At 35.5% G+C, this 15478-nt stretch overlaps 2 protein-coding genes and 1 long non-coding RNA gene across 6 annotated transcripts; 2 read left to right on the top strand and 1 right to left on the bottom strand.

Moving 5' to 3' along the window:
- The first annotated feature begins 24 nt into the window (after positions 1-24).
- LOC144844234 (cysteine-rich protein 2-binding protein-like) lies at positions 25-8135 on the top strand. Of its 2 annotated transcripts, none has more exons than XM_078701030.1 (13): positions 25-150; positions 762-987; positions 1692-1806; positions 2141-2269; positions 2486-2637; positions 3103-3248; positions 3785-4016; positions 4443-4719; positions 4999-5305; positions 5614-5729; positions 6404-6609; positions 7191-7372; positions 7873-8135. In XM_078701030.1, the coding sequence occupies exons 1-13, from the start codon at positions 118-120 to the stop codon at positions 8044-8046; spliced, it is 2295 nt and encodes a 764-aa protein (XP_078557156.1). In that variant the 5' UTR covers positions 25-117; the 3' UTR covers positions 8047-8135. The 2 variants fall into 2 exon arrangements, with proteins under 2 accessions (XP_078557156.1, XP_078557155.1); XM_078701029.1 differs by having other exon boundaries at positions 4440-4719.
- An 843-nt stretch (positions 8136-8978) lies between these two features.
- On the bottom strand, positions 8979-14363 carry LOC144844232 (uncharacterized). 3 transcript variants are annotated; one of them, XM_078701025.1, is made up of 4 exons: positions 14300-14363; positions 13970-14177; positions 10400-13084; positions 8979-10363 (listed from the first exon to the last, which is right to left on the bottom strand). In XM_078701025.1, the coding sequence occupies exon 3, from the start codon at positions 13071-13073 to the stop codon at positions 10413-10415; it is 2661 nt and encodes an 886-aa protein (XP_078557151.1). In that variant the 5' UTR covers positions 13074-13084; positions 13970-14177; positions 14300-14363; the 3' UTR covers positions 8979-10363; positions 10400-10412. The 3 variants fall into 3 exon arrangements, with proteins under 3 accessions (XP_078557151.1, XP_078557153.1, XP_078557150.1); XM_078701027.1 differs by having other exon boundaries at positions 8979-13084; positions 13970-14091; positions 14142-14177; positions 14300-14341; XM_078701024.1 differs by having other exon boundaries at positions 8979-13084.
- Positions 14151-15468, top strand: LOC144844286 (uncharacterized). Its single transcript, XR_013612410.1, has 2 exons — positions 14151-14556; positions 14870-15468. It is a non-coding gene; the product is annotated as an uncharacterized LOC144844286 (long non-coding RNA).
- The last annotated feature ends 10 nt before the right edge of the window (positions 15469-15478 follow it).

Below are 15478 nucleotides of genomic sequence, written 5' to 3'. Positions count from 1 at the left end.
GCTGTGCTCGAGGTCGAGTCACTCTGTAGCGAGCTAGCTCCGCGATAGTATTTTCTGTCTCCCGTCAACAAAGAACAAGAGGAGGCTACCAGGTGTAACCGTGTAAGCTTAGCAATTATGTCGGAAATCAACCAAACTAGTGGCGATCAGGTACAGTAGTAAATAATGGAAATTATATATAAAACATAGTATATAGATAGAAATAGTAATTTCGACAATTATAACTATGCGATGTGATAAAGTCATTTGATGCATGCAGCAGACGTGACAGTGTGTGGACTGTGTGTAGTGTGCTTACTTATTGTGTCAGCCCCTGCAGCAGCCCTGCAAAAAATTGTTTGCAGCCATCATCATCCTAGGCTAGTCTAAATAATAAATAAGGAGTTTTGAATAACTCCATCCCAACCTCCCAACTTTCCTAATAATAAATGAAGCCAGTTTCCCGTTCTCTCCTGCAAAAATACAATTTATATATCCCAATATTTGGAACAATCTTCAGATACGTATAAATTTATAATTTCTACTAACTACTAACTATAATAAAGTACTAGGCCTAGGCCTACTAGATTTTGATATCAGTCTGTAATAATGTTTATAATTCATTCATGTGTTAATAATAGTGAAATAATGATTTTTTTGGTTTAATATCCAAAATATTGGGATAAATTACATTTTAGCGGGAGAGTGGGAGATGACTCGAAATGTATGTATTTAGAAACCAGAAATTTGTTCCAAGATTTATAAAAACAATTTCATTTCAGGGTGAAAATGACGAAATTGATGTTGTTTCAATGGATACAAGTCCTGGCACCTGTGCACCACCAGAGAAACAAAGAGATCAAGAGAGAAAAGATGAAGAGGTTGGAAAGATGGATCCTGTAAAGGAGGAAAATGAAAGTGCAGAACAAACTATTTGTTATTGTGGTGATAATACTAAAGAAAGTGTTCAGTTGCAATGTGAAGAATGTAAAAGACACTTTCATTTTGGTAGGTATCACCTCAGTAGGTATCACCTCAGTAGGTATCGCCTCAGTAGGCATCACCTCAGTAGGCATCACCTCAGTAGGTATCACCTCAGTAGGTATCACCTCAGTAGGTATCACCTCAGTAGGTATCACCTCAGTAGGTATCACCTCAGTAGGTATCACCTCAGTAGGTATCACCTCAGTAGGTATCACCTCAGTAGGTATCGGTAGGCATCACCTCGGTAGGCATCACCTCAGTAGGTATCACCTCAGTAGGCATCACCTCAGTAGGTATCACCTCAGTAGGTATCACCTCAGTAGGTATCACCTCAGTAGGTATCACCTCAGTAGGTATCGGTAGGCATCACCTCGGTAGGCATCACCTCAGTAGGTATCACCTCAGTAGGCATCACCTCAGTAGGCATCACCTCGGTAGGCATCATCACCTCAGTAGGCATCACCTCAGTAGGCATCACCTCAGTAGGCATCACCTCCCGTTTGTTGATGTTGACATTTATGCAATTATACTATTACCTCTTTGTACCATATTTCTTTAATTTCTTTAATCATGGTTTATAAATTATAGCAGCGAATTCATTTCTTGTATTTGTATATTTTTCACCAGTAGAGAAAAAGAAAGTTTCTGTATAGTTATATGTAAAACTTTTATGTAAATTGAAATGGCCAATGTTAGAAATAACAGATAATTATATTTTCTATTTTAAGAGTGCTTAAAATCAGGAGCTCCAACGTCATTAGAAGGAGATAGTTTTTTCAAGTTGGTGTGTTGTAACTGTGCACCAGAAGGCCAAGAAGATGTTGAACGTCTGAGACTAACATGGTATGTTAACCCAGTTCACACACAGCTCATGTAAAGGTTAAAGCTCTGTCTACACTATCAAACTAGTTTGACAAAAAAAGTGATATGCTTAAATATAGTAGTGATATGACATCATCATGTCCATATATCAGCACATAATTGTAATTGTTTTCTCGCTGTTGCGTATGATTAACGCAACAAAGTACCAAATTAAACTTACAAAGTATGTTGAAATGTGTTTAATGCAACCAAGAGGCTTCTTGTGATTATTAAAGACATTAAAATGGATTTTTCAAGGATTCTTCCAATTACCAAAATGTTTACTGACTTAATTTCTCACTAACTTCATTCATAGGCAACAAGTAGTAATACTGACCCTGTACAACCTGAGCCTCCAAAGAAGTGGTAGACGAGGCTTCTTCCGCTGGAAGGAGGACATCTGTGATTTCATTGGTAAAAACTGGAATCTGATTTTTGGTAATAGGTAAGAATTTGATATTTGTGGAAGTATCATTTACAACAAGCCTTTTCTCATCAATTTTTTTTGTATCAGAATTAACCACCAAAATATAGAATTTGCTAAGTCTATTTTTAGTGAGTGGTTTTTATGTAGGTTTTTTTGTTTTATTATTACTCTCTTGGTGTTCTGTATACTTTGTTTTATTGCAATTTTATGAAAAAAGAAACTTATATTTTCCAGACCCAGAAGCCAAACATGGCATGGTACAGTAGCTGGTGTTCTGTCTGTCGGTAACAAACAATGGTTCCGTTCAGGAGCTGCAGAGTTTGGAGAATCTGGTTGGTGGGCTCTGATTGAAAACAAGCCACCTGTCATCAAAGCTGATGCTACCAGTAAGAATCAACGAGACAAAGTCAAGTTGATTAGAACAGTCAGGCATTCAAGAAATGAAAATATTTCATTTAGACATTCATTATTTACATACACATATACAGTTCTAAACTATACCTTTTATTTAATTTAATCACTGCTTCCATCTTTAATCAATATGTCAAAGGTTATACAGAAAGCTAGGCAATTAAAAAGGTATCACTTTGATTATGGATGACCTGGAGTTGAACAGATAATGATATAGACAACGCATTTCAAATGGTGATTTTTCGAATGTGCGAAGGGCCAGGAGACTCACGTTGCACAACATTCCAAAAATCTTTACAAAGAGCTCTTGTTTAACAGAACCATTAAGTAGAACAATTACTATACAATAGAACTAATAGTGAATGACATGTGATACAAAATTAACCAATCAAATGGCAACGATTCACATTCATGTAATTGTTTTTTTTTCTTATGTGCAGCACTATCAAATGCTAAACCATTACCAGTTAGAAAGCCCCGCATGATCTTTGACCCCACAATCAAGGTAGAAGGATTGCGCAATCGCAAGAGGGGATCATCATTTGAATCCGCAATTGAATTAAAAGAGAAAAGATCCAGAACTCAGGTCAGCGACACTTCTAATTTTATTTTTTTTATATTTTTTTGTTCTAAATTGTATTATCGGTGGTATACATAGTTTTGTTTATGACAAAGAAATGATTATATACTCACAGCTAAGAAATAGCAGGTCAAAAGACTGCATTGAATTCAGAGTCAACTCAAAGCACCTGAGGATTGCACTTTTGCCTACATGAGCTGGTTCAAAACTACTAATATACTATACAGTATATAATACTACTATATTGTGTTATTTAAACAAATCAAATGGGTTGTTCTCCTTCATGCAGGCCATGTCTTTTAAGGCAAGCGAGTGTGATCACTCATAAACTGCCCTTGAGGGAGTGCAATTTACAACACGCTTAAATTTGGTAAACTTCTACTCACCAAAATTCAAACAGCACACCTAGAACATTCCTGAATGCAATTTGTAGCACACCTATAATTTTCAAAAGACAAGGCCTGCATAACCTATGTTTATCTAGTTTATCTTGTGTGTTTTCTCACTTCCATTTCTTAAATGATTTCTTCCAATATCTGTAGGAAGCAAAAGACATTCGAAAAGCTAAATTAGAAGAGGTACGAACACGCATGATTGGAGAATTTGATCTAGAAGATATGAGTAGAGAGAGTTTTAACGGAAGCGAGAGTTCACTCGGTGCCGCTCCCACTATGCCAGACTCGCCTCCCATTCTTAGCTTACTGGGTGGTGACAATAGCTGTGACTCCTCTGTGATGTCAGGACTTCTGACGGAGAGTGATCTTGCATTGGATGGTGAGTATGAATGGAAGAGACACCTCTTGATATTCATGCAGATATTCATCCATCATTGTAATGTTTATTTAATGTATGACTTCATAAACACTAATTTCAATTAATGGTTGTGTAATATTTCCCATTTAATTTCCCATTAATTGGCACCACTGAATATTAGGGTTGACCAAACTGATAAATCATATATTGACCCTCACTCATTTGACACAAGTGTCTTCTTAATAAATAGGGGTGGGAGGGTTGGCAGCGGTGTCCCATTAATATGGATGTCTCTTGAATAGGGGGTCCACTAAATAAGGATGTCCCATTACTAGGTGTGTCCTCTGAATAGGTGTGTCCACTTAATAGTGGTGTCCCTTGAATAGAGGTATCCTAATGGATGTGATAACTGTTACTGTATATTGAAACAATATGTGTTTTCAGAAGGTTTACCATCTGCTTTCATGGAGGGTGATGATGAGGATGACATGAGTATTACATCTAGAGCAGCTATTTCTAGAGGGACCACGCCCATTCATAGTTTCCCCTTACACACACTTGATTTACACCATGGGAGGAGATATCAAGATGATGAGGATGATGATGAGGGCAGTAGTATCTATAGCAAGTCTGGGGAAGGTACAGAGGTCATCGCTAAGGTATCAAGAAAAGCAAAACCTGTCGTAACAGAAGTTAAGAAGAGAAAAACTCCTCAAGTTCCAAAGTAAGAATTTAAATTTTATCTTACAGTTCTTAACTAAGTAACTAATTCACACTATAAACACATTTTTACCCTGTAAAGCATTTTACATCGATGTAAATCTTGGAACAAGACTGTGTAAACATCAATATATGTGCGCATATATTTATCATCTTAAAGTGTTTACTTTACATTACATTTGCACAATGACAATCTATGTGAAAGATTTGTAAGATTATTATATAACGTTTTGTGTGTAGAGTGTCAAGTTTTATTTTCTTGTTTTTATGTCTCTTTTTCCAGGTTTCTACCCATCAGCATTTATGAAGAAAGACAACTTTTAAAGTTCTTAGAAAACTGTCCCGAAGCCGTTGAATCTGATCTGAGTGCACGAAGACTACGTAGAAAGCTGCTAGTGCGTCAAGAGAAAAGACAACGAGGGCTCCCTTTGCTAGATTTAGACGCAACTCTACAATCTTACTTACAATCAATCACCAACACTACTGCTATTGACCCATCATGTTTTGAGGTTCATAGTCCAAAAATGACCGCTAAAACTGGACACATCACACGCTACTCATCCGACTTCAGGATTCTTGACAGGTTTCAGGTAAGACATATTAATAAAGTTATTTACAATTTTACTGCACTATCAAGATTTATACTGTATAACATAATACTGTAGTAAATGTAAATGGGGGAATAACCTGCAACTTGCAGCCTACTGGGCTGAATTGCGCACAGGTGTGGACGACACATACCATAGCTTTCTACTCCCCTAAGGGTCTCTTCATGTCGAGTGCTGCCACGAAATGTTTTTCTGTCCACAATGACAGGGGCTGAATGGACCAGTACACCGGGGTAACCCCCTACTCTTCCAAATGATGTACTAGGTTCTTTAAATATTGTATTGAATAGATACCTCAAGCATCAGTCAAGAATTACAAGATGAGGAACCCTACATTTCGCACTCGTCTTGTTGGCTGTCAAGATGAGATGTCATTACAAAATATTTGTAGTCCTTATACATCTAGGTAAGACTTGCATAATATAATAGATAGAGATATGATTAGTTTTGTGATAACAATAACCTACGCATATAGTGTTGTTGATCAGGGACTTATAACCAGCCAAAACAAGATTCAAGCAAGGCAATCTAACAACAGGACACTGAGCTCGCCTTACCAAGATAGGAACTCGTAACACTCCTTTGGTCTTATGTCTGGCTGCTGCGACAAATACCAACAGTACTGTACTATGTACATATACTCAGCAGTGTGCTGTGTCTATTAAGGGGCATCAAACTGATCGTGTCGCAGCCACAGATAAACTCTTTGATCTCAGCATTCTGGATTGTAAGATTGCCTTGATCCAAGTGAGGAAGCATGCCCCAATGTCCCTGCCTCCTCCTAACACCACCACTGCCACCCCCTTCCCCCTCCCTAGGTCGTTGGTCAAATGATCCCTAACTTGGATTGTCAGAAACTTGAACTGTACTTGTGCGGGTTAGCTGCTCCCTGGATTTTAGTGCATGGAAACTGTTATTTGTGTTGTTTTAGTTTAGGACAGAAATACATTTTACTATTTTTATCATTGTACCCAGTAGGATTGTTTTTAGTAACAATCTAAATACTTGTGCTATTGCTTAGCAATTAGTTATTTGAGTTAAGATGGCATATACATTCAAAAGATACTACTATCATTTCAGGGTGTTAAAACCATTTATTAGAAGAGATTTTGAAAGCCGGCCAATGAAACTGTGTTTATTAGAAGAATTAATGTCACACAAGGCAAAGATGGATCCATCATTTATACCCGAACCTCTAGGACCAATAGACTACTGCTATGTAAGGCCACAGCACATTCCTTCTGTGAATGCTCTATGTAGAGAGTTCTTCTGGCCAGGAGTGGATTGTAAGTTTCATAAATCTGGTTTGTTTTTTATTTTTAAAGCTCTGTCTACACTATCAAACTAGTTTGACAAAAAAAATGTGATGTGCCCAAATATGGTAGTGATATGACATCATCCTGTATATATGGGCACATCACATTTTTTGTCACATTAAGTTTTTACAGACAGAACTTTATATTTATTTTAATCGGCCATTGATTTGTGACGTACAGTAATAAAGATAGAGGTATTATGGAGAGGGACGATCAGATACAGTATAACTACATGACTTTGACCAATCAGATATGCCAGTTTGAATCTGTGCCAACTATGCAGTCTCGTACCACTTACACCCATGTTGCAGCATGTTGAGCGTATCAATGCACGATGGTTGCAGTTTAGGTACCATATTTAAACATATCACTACCATATTTAAGCATATCACTACCATATTAGTGCACACCACACTTGTTTTGTCTACTACTACTTTGATAATGTAGACAGAGCTTTACATTTAAGAATATTGATTGATTGATTCATACATACATTTAGTATCCTAGTAGTACATTCTTATTTGATGGACTATTTCTAATTTCTTTGACAGTATCTGAATGCTTACAGTATTCGGACTTCAGCGTGGTGGCGCTTTATAAGAAGGTTGTGATTGGTTTTGGGTTCATGGTCCCAGATGTCAAGTATAATGTGGCGTATATATCTTTTTTATTTGTTCATCCTGAATGGAGAGGTGCTGGTATTGCTACATTTATGGTTTATCATCTTATACAGGTACAAACACTAGTAGCATTAATATTGGTAAACTCTATTATTTGTAAGATTCTCATACAATATATCTGAAGTTTAAAAAAACTGGAGGTGGTGTTTTTTTAGGTCAACAGCACCTCTATCTATTATTGAGTGGTAAGCAGTATCGCTTGATGGCTATGTGAGGGAATCCCCTTTCCGTTAAGAACAAAATTATGGACGCAGATGGACGTACAATGGGTTAAATATCGTAATTTTGCTTGTGTGTGAGCCTTTTTGGTATACAGTAAAAAACAACACATATACATATAAGTCAGTTATCTTTGTAATCCGGGAGAAAATGTGGAAAACCGGGAGAACAATGTTAGGCTGGGAGACGAGTCTAAAATACAAGAGTCTCCTAGCTAAAACAGGAGTGTTGGCATGTATGGGTTCTGTGGCTACTGTAAGACAATTCAGTGCTGCTGTTGAATTAAGTTCTTACCCTTTATATAAATATAGTTTACTTTCTGTTTTTATACTAGACTTGCATGGGTAAAGATGTGACTCTACATGTGTCTGCGACCAATTCAGCGATGCTTTTATATCAGAGGTTTGGATTCAAACCTGAAGAATTCATCGTAGACTTTTATGACAAGTATTACCCGGAAGAAAGCAAGGAATGTCGACACGCATTCCTTCTCAGATTAAAACGATGAGCTTTAAAACTAAATTATCACGGTACATTTACTGGAGAGAATGCAAAGGAACTCGTCTTGTTATCAAATGACAACACTATAGTGTAAAATGTATCACCAATTAAAATAACACTGTGCCTAAATAGAAATAAGCCTTGTTGTTTTTGCATACAAAACATACTGAACTTTATTAAAATGAATGTACAATTTACAGTCAGAATTGATTTTTTCTTCCATGCTATACAGTATGAATATATGTTTTTCATCATGACATCATAAATTTGCGTTCAATAGCGATAGAAACAAAATTATGCTAGGCACAAGGCCCAAATTGCACAAAAACAATGTATCAGAGGCCGGTGTATGTATATGTTTTATGTACTATAAAAGTGGGTTTCAGGTTTTGGCCAAATTATGCTAGATTCAGTTAAAATTATGCTAGATTTTTTCTAAATATGCTAAAACAATGCTTCAGAATTGGGTTTTTCTGATTATGCCAGATTATTCTAGGTTTTCTAAAATTAAACCTAGCATAAATGCTAGATGCCAGATGGGTAAAAATTATTCTAGATACCATAATTATGCTACATTTGACCACTATGAATGTAAGACTCTTGCCACCAATTTGACATCCTGCATTTGGTCACCAACGACTTTCCAATGTGAAAGGCTTTACAAACACAATGTAATGTTTGGGTCGGGTCATCGTCATGACAAGAATATATGCCTCAACAATTTCATCAACGACAGCATTACTGTGTAGGCTAACTGATGGGTCAATTAAGTTGTGTTTGGTGGTTAATCGTAACCTCATGTATTAAGTATTGTTAATGCATGTCCAGTACTCTATAGTAGCAACTCTTGTCCAGTATAAAAGAATTTTTTTCGAGATATTTTGGCGAAAATCCATTGAGAGAATTACATCCTTTTTTAATAAAACACTGAAAATAATATATATGCATAGATGACTTTAATATGTTTACTACTTTCATCCGCTTTGATATTATCAAAAACAAGCTACAGTTATTATTCTAATTCAATTATGTACATTCATAATCAAACATAAACATTTTTAATAAATAATATAAACTAACGTGTAGTGTGTATTAACCACCAAACGTGATAGGAACATGGAATAAAATTATAACTGGAAAAGAAAAAAGTCCAAAAATTCCTCACACAAAGAATTTTACATTTTACACAGTACGTTATCCGAGATGTTGTCTCAGATGTTCAGTCTTCCCTCATATAACACAGTAGCTCTAGGACCCAATCTGTGTTAAGGATTAATTGTGTATTTCTAAATATATTTTGCTTATTGTATTTATATAGATTCGAAATAAAAACAAAAACTATTATTGAATTATAACTGTACTTCAAATAAGTTGAACCCAATGCAGCAATTGTTTAAATATTTAAAAGCAAGGTCAACTTTATTAAGACTGTACAATTATATCATTATACTGTATTAACAATTAAAAGAAATATTTATAGAAATAAAAATACTGTAAAATTAACTTAAAATAAGTACTATTTTGCTATATTATTTCATTTATTGTATTATTATGTAGTCAAATATATTGAATACACTTTATGGGGGAAAATAATAGCAATACATACTTTTGGTTAAAATGTTACTTAGTATTAAGCAATGTTAAAAAATAATAAAATGAATAGAAAACAAAATCCCTGAGATCACAATTCAAATGCTGCTTAAGCTCTGTCTACACTATCAAACTTTAGTGAAAAAAAATGTGCTGTGCCCATATATGGACATGATGATGTCACATCACTAACATATTTAGGCACATCACACTTTTTTGTCAAACTAGTTTGAAAGTGTAGACAGAGCTGAGAGTATAGCAGGAGCCAAATTGTTTGTTTTGTAATCATTTATTAAGGATTGGGGTGGGAAGAAATAGAATTAAAAAATAGCATGCCTATGCTTACTACAACACAAAATAATATAGAGTTCACATGGTATTTCTGTGTCCACGACATTGAATTTGTGAATTCCATTTAAACAGAAACAATGTACAAATGTACATTAATATCACTTTCTTTCCCCAGCCCTGCCTCTCACACATAATGGTTTGTGAAAATAAAAATGTTGGTGTGTGTATTACTGTAGCAAGCCCTGGTATTAGTACAGGTAATACCGAGGGAGAGAATTTCAGTAAACATACAAATATTATATATCAAATTTAAATATTGTGGTTTACTCAACTCTCTCAAAAATTCATTTGTCTTTTAGCATACAAATTAACATTGAACATATAAAGTAACCATCGAAATATTAATAGCAAAGTAAATTTTAAAAAAATAATAATTTAAACATGTGTCCAAATCGATATGGAAATAACAGTAAACCAAGTTTGGGAGGATTTTTATTTATTGTAAGCTTTCATGGCATCTCGTCTTAAATCAGGATTTTGCTCAAACATCTCCTGAAGGCGCATTCTCTCTGCTTCTATCATCAAATCAAAAGCAGTTTTTTGAATTGGTTCTAAAGATTGGCTGCCTGACCTTCCAAATATTTCATCAACAGCATCAAGCGAAGGATCTACAACATTCAATGGAGGAATCGTCTGAGTGACATCTTCTAGTAGCATTGCTCTCATTGGTCCAACGTCCGAGGTTTGGCCGAAAGATAGACTATTTTCAACTTGGTTCACTGTCCCGACTTCTTCCTCAAATAATAAACTGTCATCTATCATTTCTTGACCTTCTCTACTCCTTGCTTTTTCATCTGCAGATTCTGTCAGATCAATAACAATTAAATCTTTAGAAACACCAGCTGCTTTTTTCTTCTTTTCCAATTGCCTCTTCTCTCTTCTTTTTCTTCTTGCCTCTTGTTTTTCTTTCGATCTCTGTTTATGCCTTTTTGAAGAATCTATTTTTCCAACTGACCTTTCCTTTGACATTTCCTTTCGAAAGTATTTTCTTTTAAACAGTGCTTTACTCTTGGAAGACGATGATGACCTATAACTTCTGCTTCTTGACGAGCTTCTTCTTTCCGATGACCTGTGTCGTTTTATACTTTCTTTGTTACTACTATGTTTATTATTATCACCCTGTCTATAATTCACAGCACTTTGGTCAGATTCATCTGACCAATACAATTTTTTTACAAATTTTGTAGGCCTGTGACTAGTTTCTCTTTCGTGACTTTTGGTGTGGGATCTACTGGTATCTTCTTTATCACGACTCCTGCTTCTAGTCCGAGACCTGCGAGTCCTTCGAGATCTACTTCCTGACCTGCTACGTGATCTGAAGCGGCCTCTAGATGTCTTGTAGAATGGCGACATTTGTCGAATGTGAGAGATACTGCGTGATCTACTACGGGACCTACTACGTGATCCGAATCCTACAGACCTACTTCGTGATCTACGTTGTTTTTTGTAAGATCTACTGTTGGAAGATTTGCAATGTTTCACAGCAGAACTATCATATTTTTCAAATGGAGATCGAGATTTTGATTTGTTATATTTATCTTTAGAATAATCTTCGGTATCCGACGAATAATTGCCAGAAGATGATGAAGATGCCGAGGTTGATAATAATTTTTTTGTGACGCTTTTATCTCTTGACGAGCTCACTCTATCAGACTTTGGTTTTGACCGACTTCTACTCCTTGACTGACTTGATCTACTAAAATCTTCAGCAGAACTAGATTGATAAGCTGAATACATGCAATGTGGATTTTTTGGTTTTCTTTTAATTTTCTTACACTTTGAAGTATGTTTAGGTTGGCCACATTTCCTACACGTGGGTTGTTCATCCTCTTCTGTGTCAGAGGATAGTGTGACCACCACTGGAGTTCGTTCACGATAAGGTGGTAAGTAGCCAATGATCTCCACATCAGATAAATCATTGGTTAAATTTATTTCTGTAGTGTCATTTTTCTCCTGTTTCACCATCTGATTCTGTGTATTGCTACTGGATCCCGATGTTCCAGGAACGACATTAATGTCAGATTCTAACAGAGGGAAGGCAGTGGGAAGAACATCTTCTCTTGAATGGGAACTCAAATCTAGAATGACATCTGTGTCAGAATCACTGGAGATGACAAGCAACGGTTCGTTAATATCCACCGGTGGGGGTTCACTAGGTCTTGACGAATTATATTGCGCCATCTGGTCGTAAGTTGTGACATCATACGGGGAACGTGCAAAATTGATGAACTCATGAACAAAATGATCAGTTTTACTGAGCAAAAATCCTTCAAGACTGTTTCTGAACTCATATGTTTGGATATCTATACGTTGAATAAGTGATAAGATCAACTCTGTCACAAAAAGTACATGGTTCTGATCTCCATTGAATATCACACCCAAGTCTCTCTGCAACCACGGCACGAAACGGTAAGCAGCTGCAGGATTACGTTGGAAGTAACCAAGTGAAATATCACGATATCCTGAAAACCGATTAAATCGTGCTTGTTTCACATACGATCCAACTCCGTAGATATATCGACGAAAGTTATATGCAGCATTGCGCTGATTTTGCAAACGCATATTATTTCGAATACTCTGCTCGAGGGAATGTCTCAGGGTTTGAATACGCAATCGTCTCCGATCTTCATGATGAGTCATGTAAAATCTACTATTTTCATGCGGTAACTGCAGAAATGTATGGTTTCGTTGACGCTCCCATGCATATCTGTGGTCATCAGTCACTGTGGTCCTATATCTAAATCTCCGTACCTCTTGTTCATGTTCCTCTGTAGCTGGGGTGTTTGGCTGAAGATGATACTGATCGTAAATCTCGTTAGAGACAATATTGTGAATAATTGATTTGAAAGCGGTCTTGCATAATGGGCAAACCGCCTTGACCTTTGACCACTCTAAAATGCACACAAAACAGAATTTGTGAAAACATTGATCAGTAAATGACTGATTTTCAAATTGGTTTAAACAAATTGAACAGTTTTCATCGGGTGACGAACTTCGTTCTGGGCGTGGCACATTTTCTTCTGTCTTGTCCTTCGTCAATACAGGTGGTGTTGTGGTCTGTTCAGGTGGTATCACAACTTCTTCTGATGCCATTTTATTATCGTCTGAAAGAAAGGAAACAATACAATGCAATACATAGCGTTCCATACGACATATAATACTTGAGCAGAAAAATATTAATATTTAACAATAACATAAAAATAACATAACTGAAGACCTGTGGAAAGTCTAACAAAAGTCCAACACAATTTGAAAATAATTAGTATTATGCAATTCTATTGTTATGTTACATATAACATAACAATACTATACATCAGTTTCACACACAAAACCTTTTGTTATTTTAGATTTTCACCTTGCACTGGACACAATTGTTAGAATGATTCACAATGAGTAGCGTTCACACTGAAATCATTTATCAAATCAAATCTTTTTTGTTCTATATATAAAAATGTGTACATGGAAAAATTGTTTTCCTCGACAGAAAATATGGTAAAATAAACAAAACATTCACAAGTACATCATAGATAGACAAAAATTACAATTAAAAACATTAATCATACATCAATCCCACATAAAATTACTATAGTCTATGTTATATTTAGGTTAAAAATTATATTCCCATTTAAAAACTAAATACTTTTTCAAATATATATATATTGCATGTGTGCTATTATTATGATCTAAACAATCTTTGAGTTTAAAATTTGCGTGGAATTTGGTACAAATGACCGATGGTTTCTTGACGTATCAGCTCTAGCAGCCTGTAGCCGGCCTGTTCTTGTTTCTTATCTTCTAAAATTTTACTTAGGACCTGTTTTTCATAAAGATACTTTAAATCATATTATTAATATTGTATTAATTAACAAACACATATATGTCACTTCGCTTGTAAAATTTGTAATTTAATAAGTTATAAAATAACAATTATGAATTATTATCATTTAAATAAAAAAATAGGCTAAATATTTTCTGCAAAAGATACTTACTTGACAGTGTGACTATACTGTGAAAGGATTAATACGAATATTTATATAGGCCTAGGCGAACGTTTTCTAGGCTAGCCAATCCCCCAACTTCTCATGATGGGTCAAATCCAACCTCATCCGCTCTCGTCGATAATCAGATCAGTTGCTGCTGTGTTTGACGCTGGCTCAGAACACAGTGCATCCAAAAATTTAGACCAATGTTTCTCGACTATAAAATTAAAAATATATCACAATCTTTAAATCTATGTACTTCACACAAACTATATAATTATCAGTATAATAATAATTCAATTTATTTTTTAAAAAGAAGTATTATTGCCACAAAATTACCTTATTTTGTGGGTGTCTACAAATCAAAATCACTTCTTGTTGCAGGCTAGTCGTACTTTCCGTTTTGTTCCAGAATAAATATGAAACATCCGCCCTCAACGTCGAATCGAAGATCGCAAAAAAGAGAATACTGCTAGGCCTAGCCTAACCATTGTTCATGTTTACGTTTGTAAAGATGAGTTTTTCTTATTCCTGACAATCAAATTATTACCATGAGAATAACTAGCAAACAAACAGTTGATCGGCTCATTTCTTTGGTAAATTGCATTTCAATTGTGTAGACTTCCTAATACAGTATTTTTATTACACACTTCTTTACGTTAGGCTATCTAGCCTACTAGGCCTAGGCCTAGGCCGCGCTTAGAGGCCTAGCCTAACCTTGCATACACCAGCAGAGGGCCCTAACCCCCTAGCCGGCCTCCTATAATGAGGCGGTGTATGTTTAGGCACACATTGCAGGCCAGGTAAGGCTAGGCCTAGTACTACATATTCGGATGCCGCTATCCTAGTCTTAAAGAATGGAAATTTTTTTATTTAATTTATTTTTTTTTAATTTGTTCAATGTTTCAGGTACTTGCTGCCATAGTAATGCTAGCCTGGGGTTATGTGATATATGCAGGGAGATATGCTGCCTACAGAGTCTACCCACAATTGAGCACCCAAGAGTCTTAGACATTAAGAAGATGCTAGCATGCGAATACATACTAGTAGACCAGCAAGCGTCACCTACCAATTGCTCAAGATTCTTAAAATGCTAGCAAAGTAATATGTATAGTCACAGAGAAAAGCAACTTATATGCTGCCAACATAAACATTATAACTGAAACCATCGAAGCAGATTTGTTAAGTGGGCTGCATTGTGAGCAGTTGAGTCCTCCCTTGACTCTTCTCTACGAACTAAACTCTGGATCATTTACCCCAACAGTTTAAAGGATGTACTACCTGTAATTTAAAGTACTTTTTTTTTATAGTTTAAATATGCTGTAAAATATTTTCTGTAAAATATTTGCAAATACTTTTCAATACACAATATGAAATTAGTTTAATTAAAATTGCATAGTAATTCAGAGAGTTATTTTATTAATTTAAATTTTATGTTTATGTTGTATTATTGTTAGTTAATTAGATATCTATTTGTAATAAATAATAAAAATCATGGTTTAATTCAATTCACCTTTT

This window comes from Antedon bifida, chromosome 6 (assembly GCF_963402885.1).
Source record: "Antedon bifida chromosome 6, ecAntBifi1.1, whole genome shotgun sequence".
NCBI lineage: Eukaryota > Metazoa > Echinodermata > Crinoidea > Comatulida > Antedonidae > Antedon > Antedon bifida.
The sequence above is the reverse complement of the archived record's forward strand: the minus strand, read 5'-3'. Positions and strand labels throughout refer to the sequence as shown.

Bases quoted from the DNA above. Each gene is read 5' to 3' on its own strand.
- LOC144844234 (XM_078701029.1), top strand. From the start codon at position 118: ATGTCGGAAATCAACCAAACTAGTGGCGATCAG. The intron at 3,249-3,784 runs GTCAGCGACACT...CAATATCTGTAG, and splicing joins AGAAAAGATCCAGAACTCAG to GAAGCAAAAGACATTCGAAA. The intron at 6,610-7,190 runs GTAAGTTTCATA...TTTCTTTGACAG, and splicing joins CTTCTGGCCAGGAGTGGATT to TATCTGAATGCTTACAGTAT.
- LOC144844232 (XM_078701024.1), bottom strand. From the start codon at position 13,073: ATGGCATCAGAAGAAGTTGTGATACCACCTGAACAGACCACAACACCA.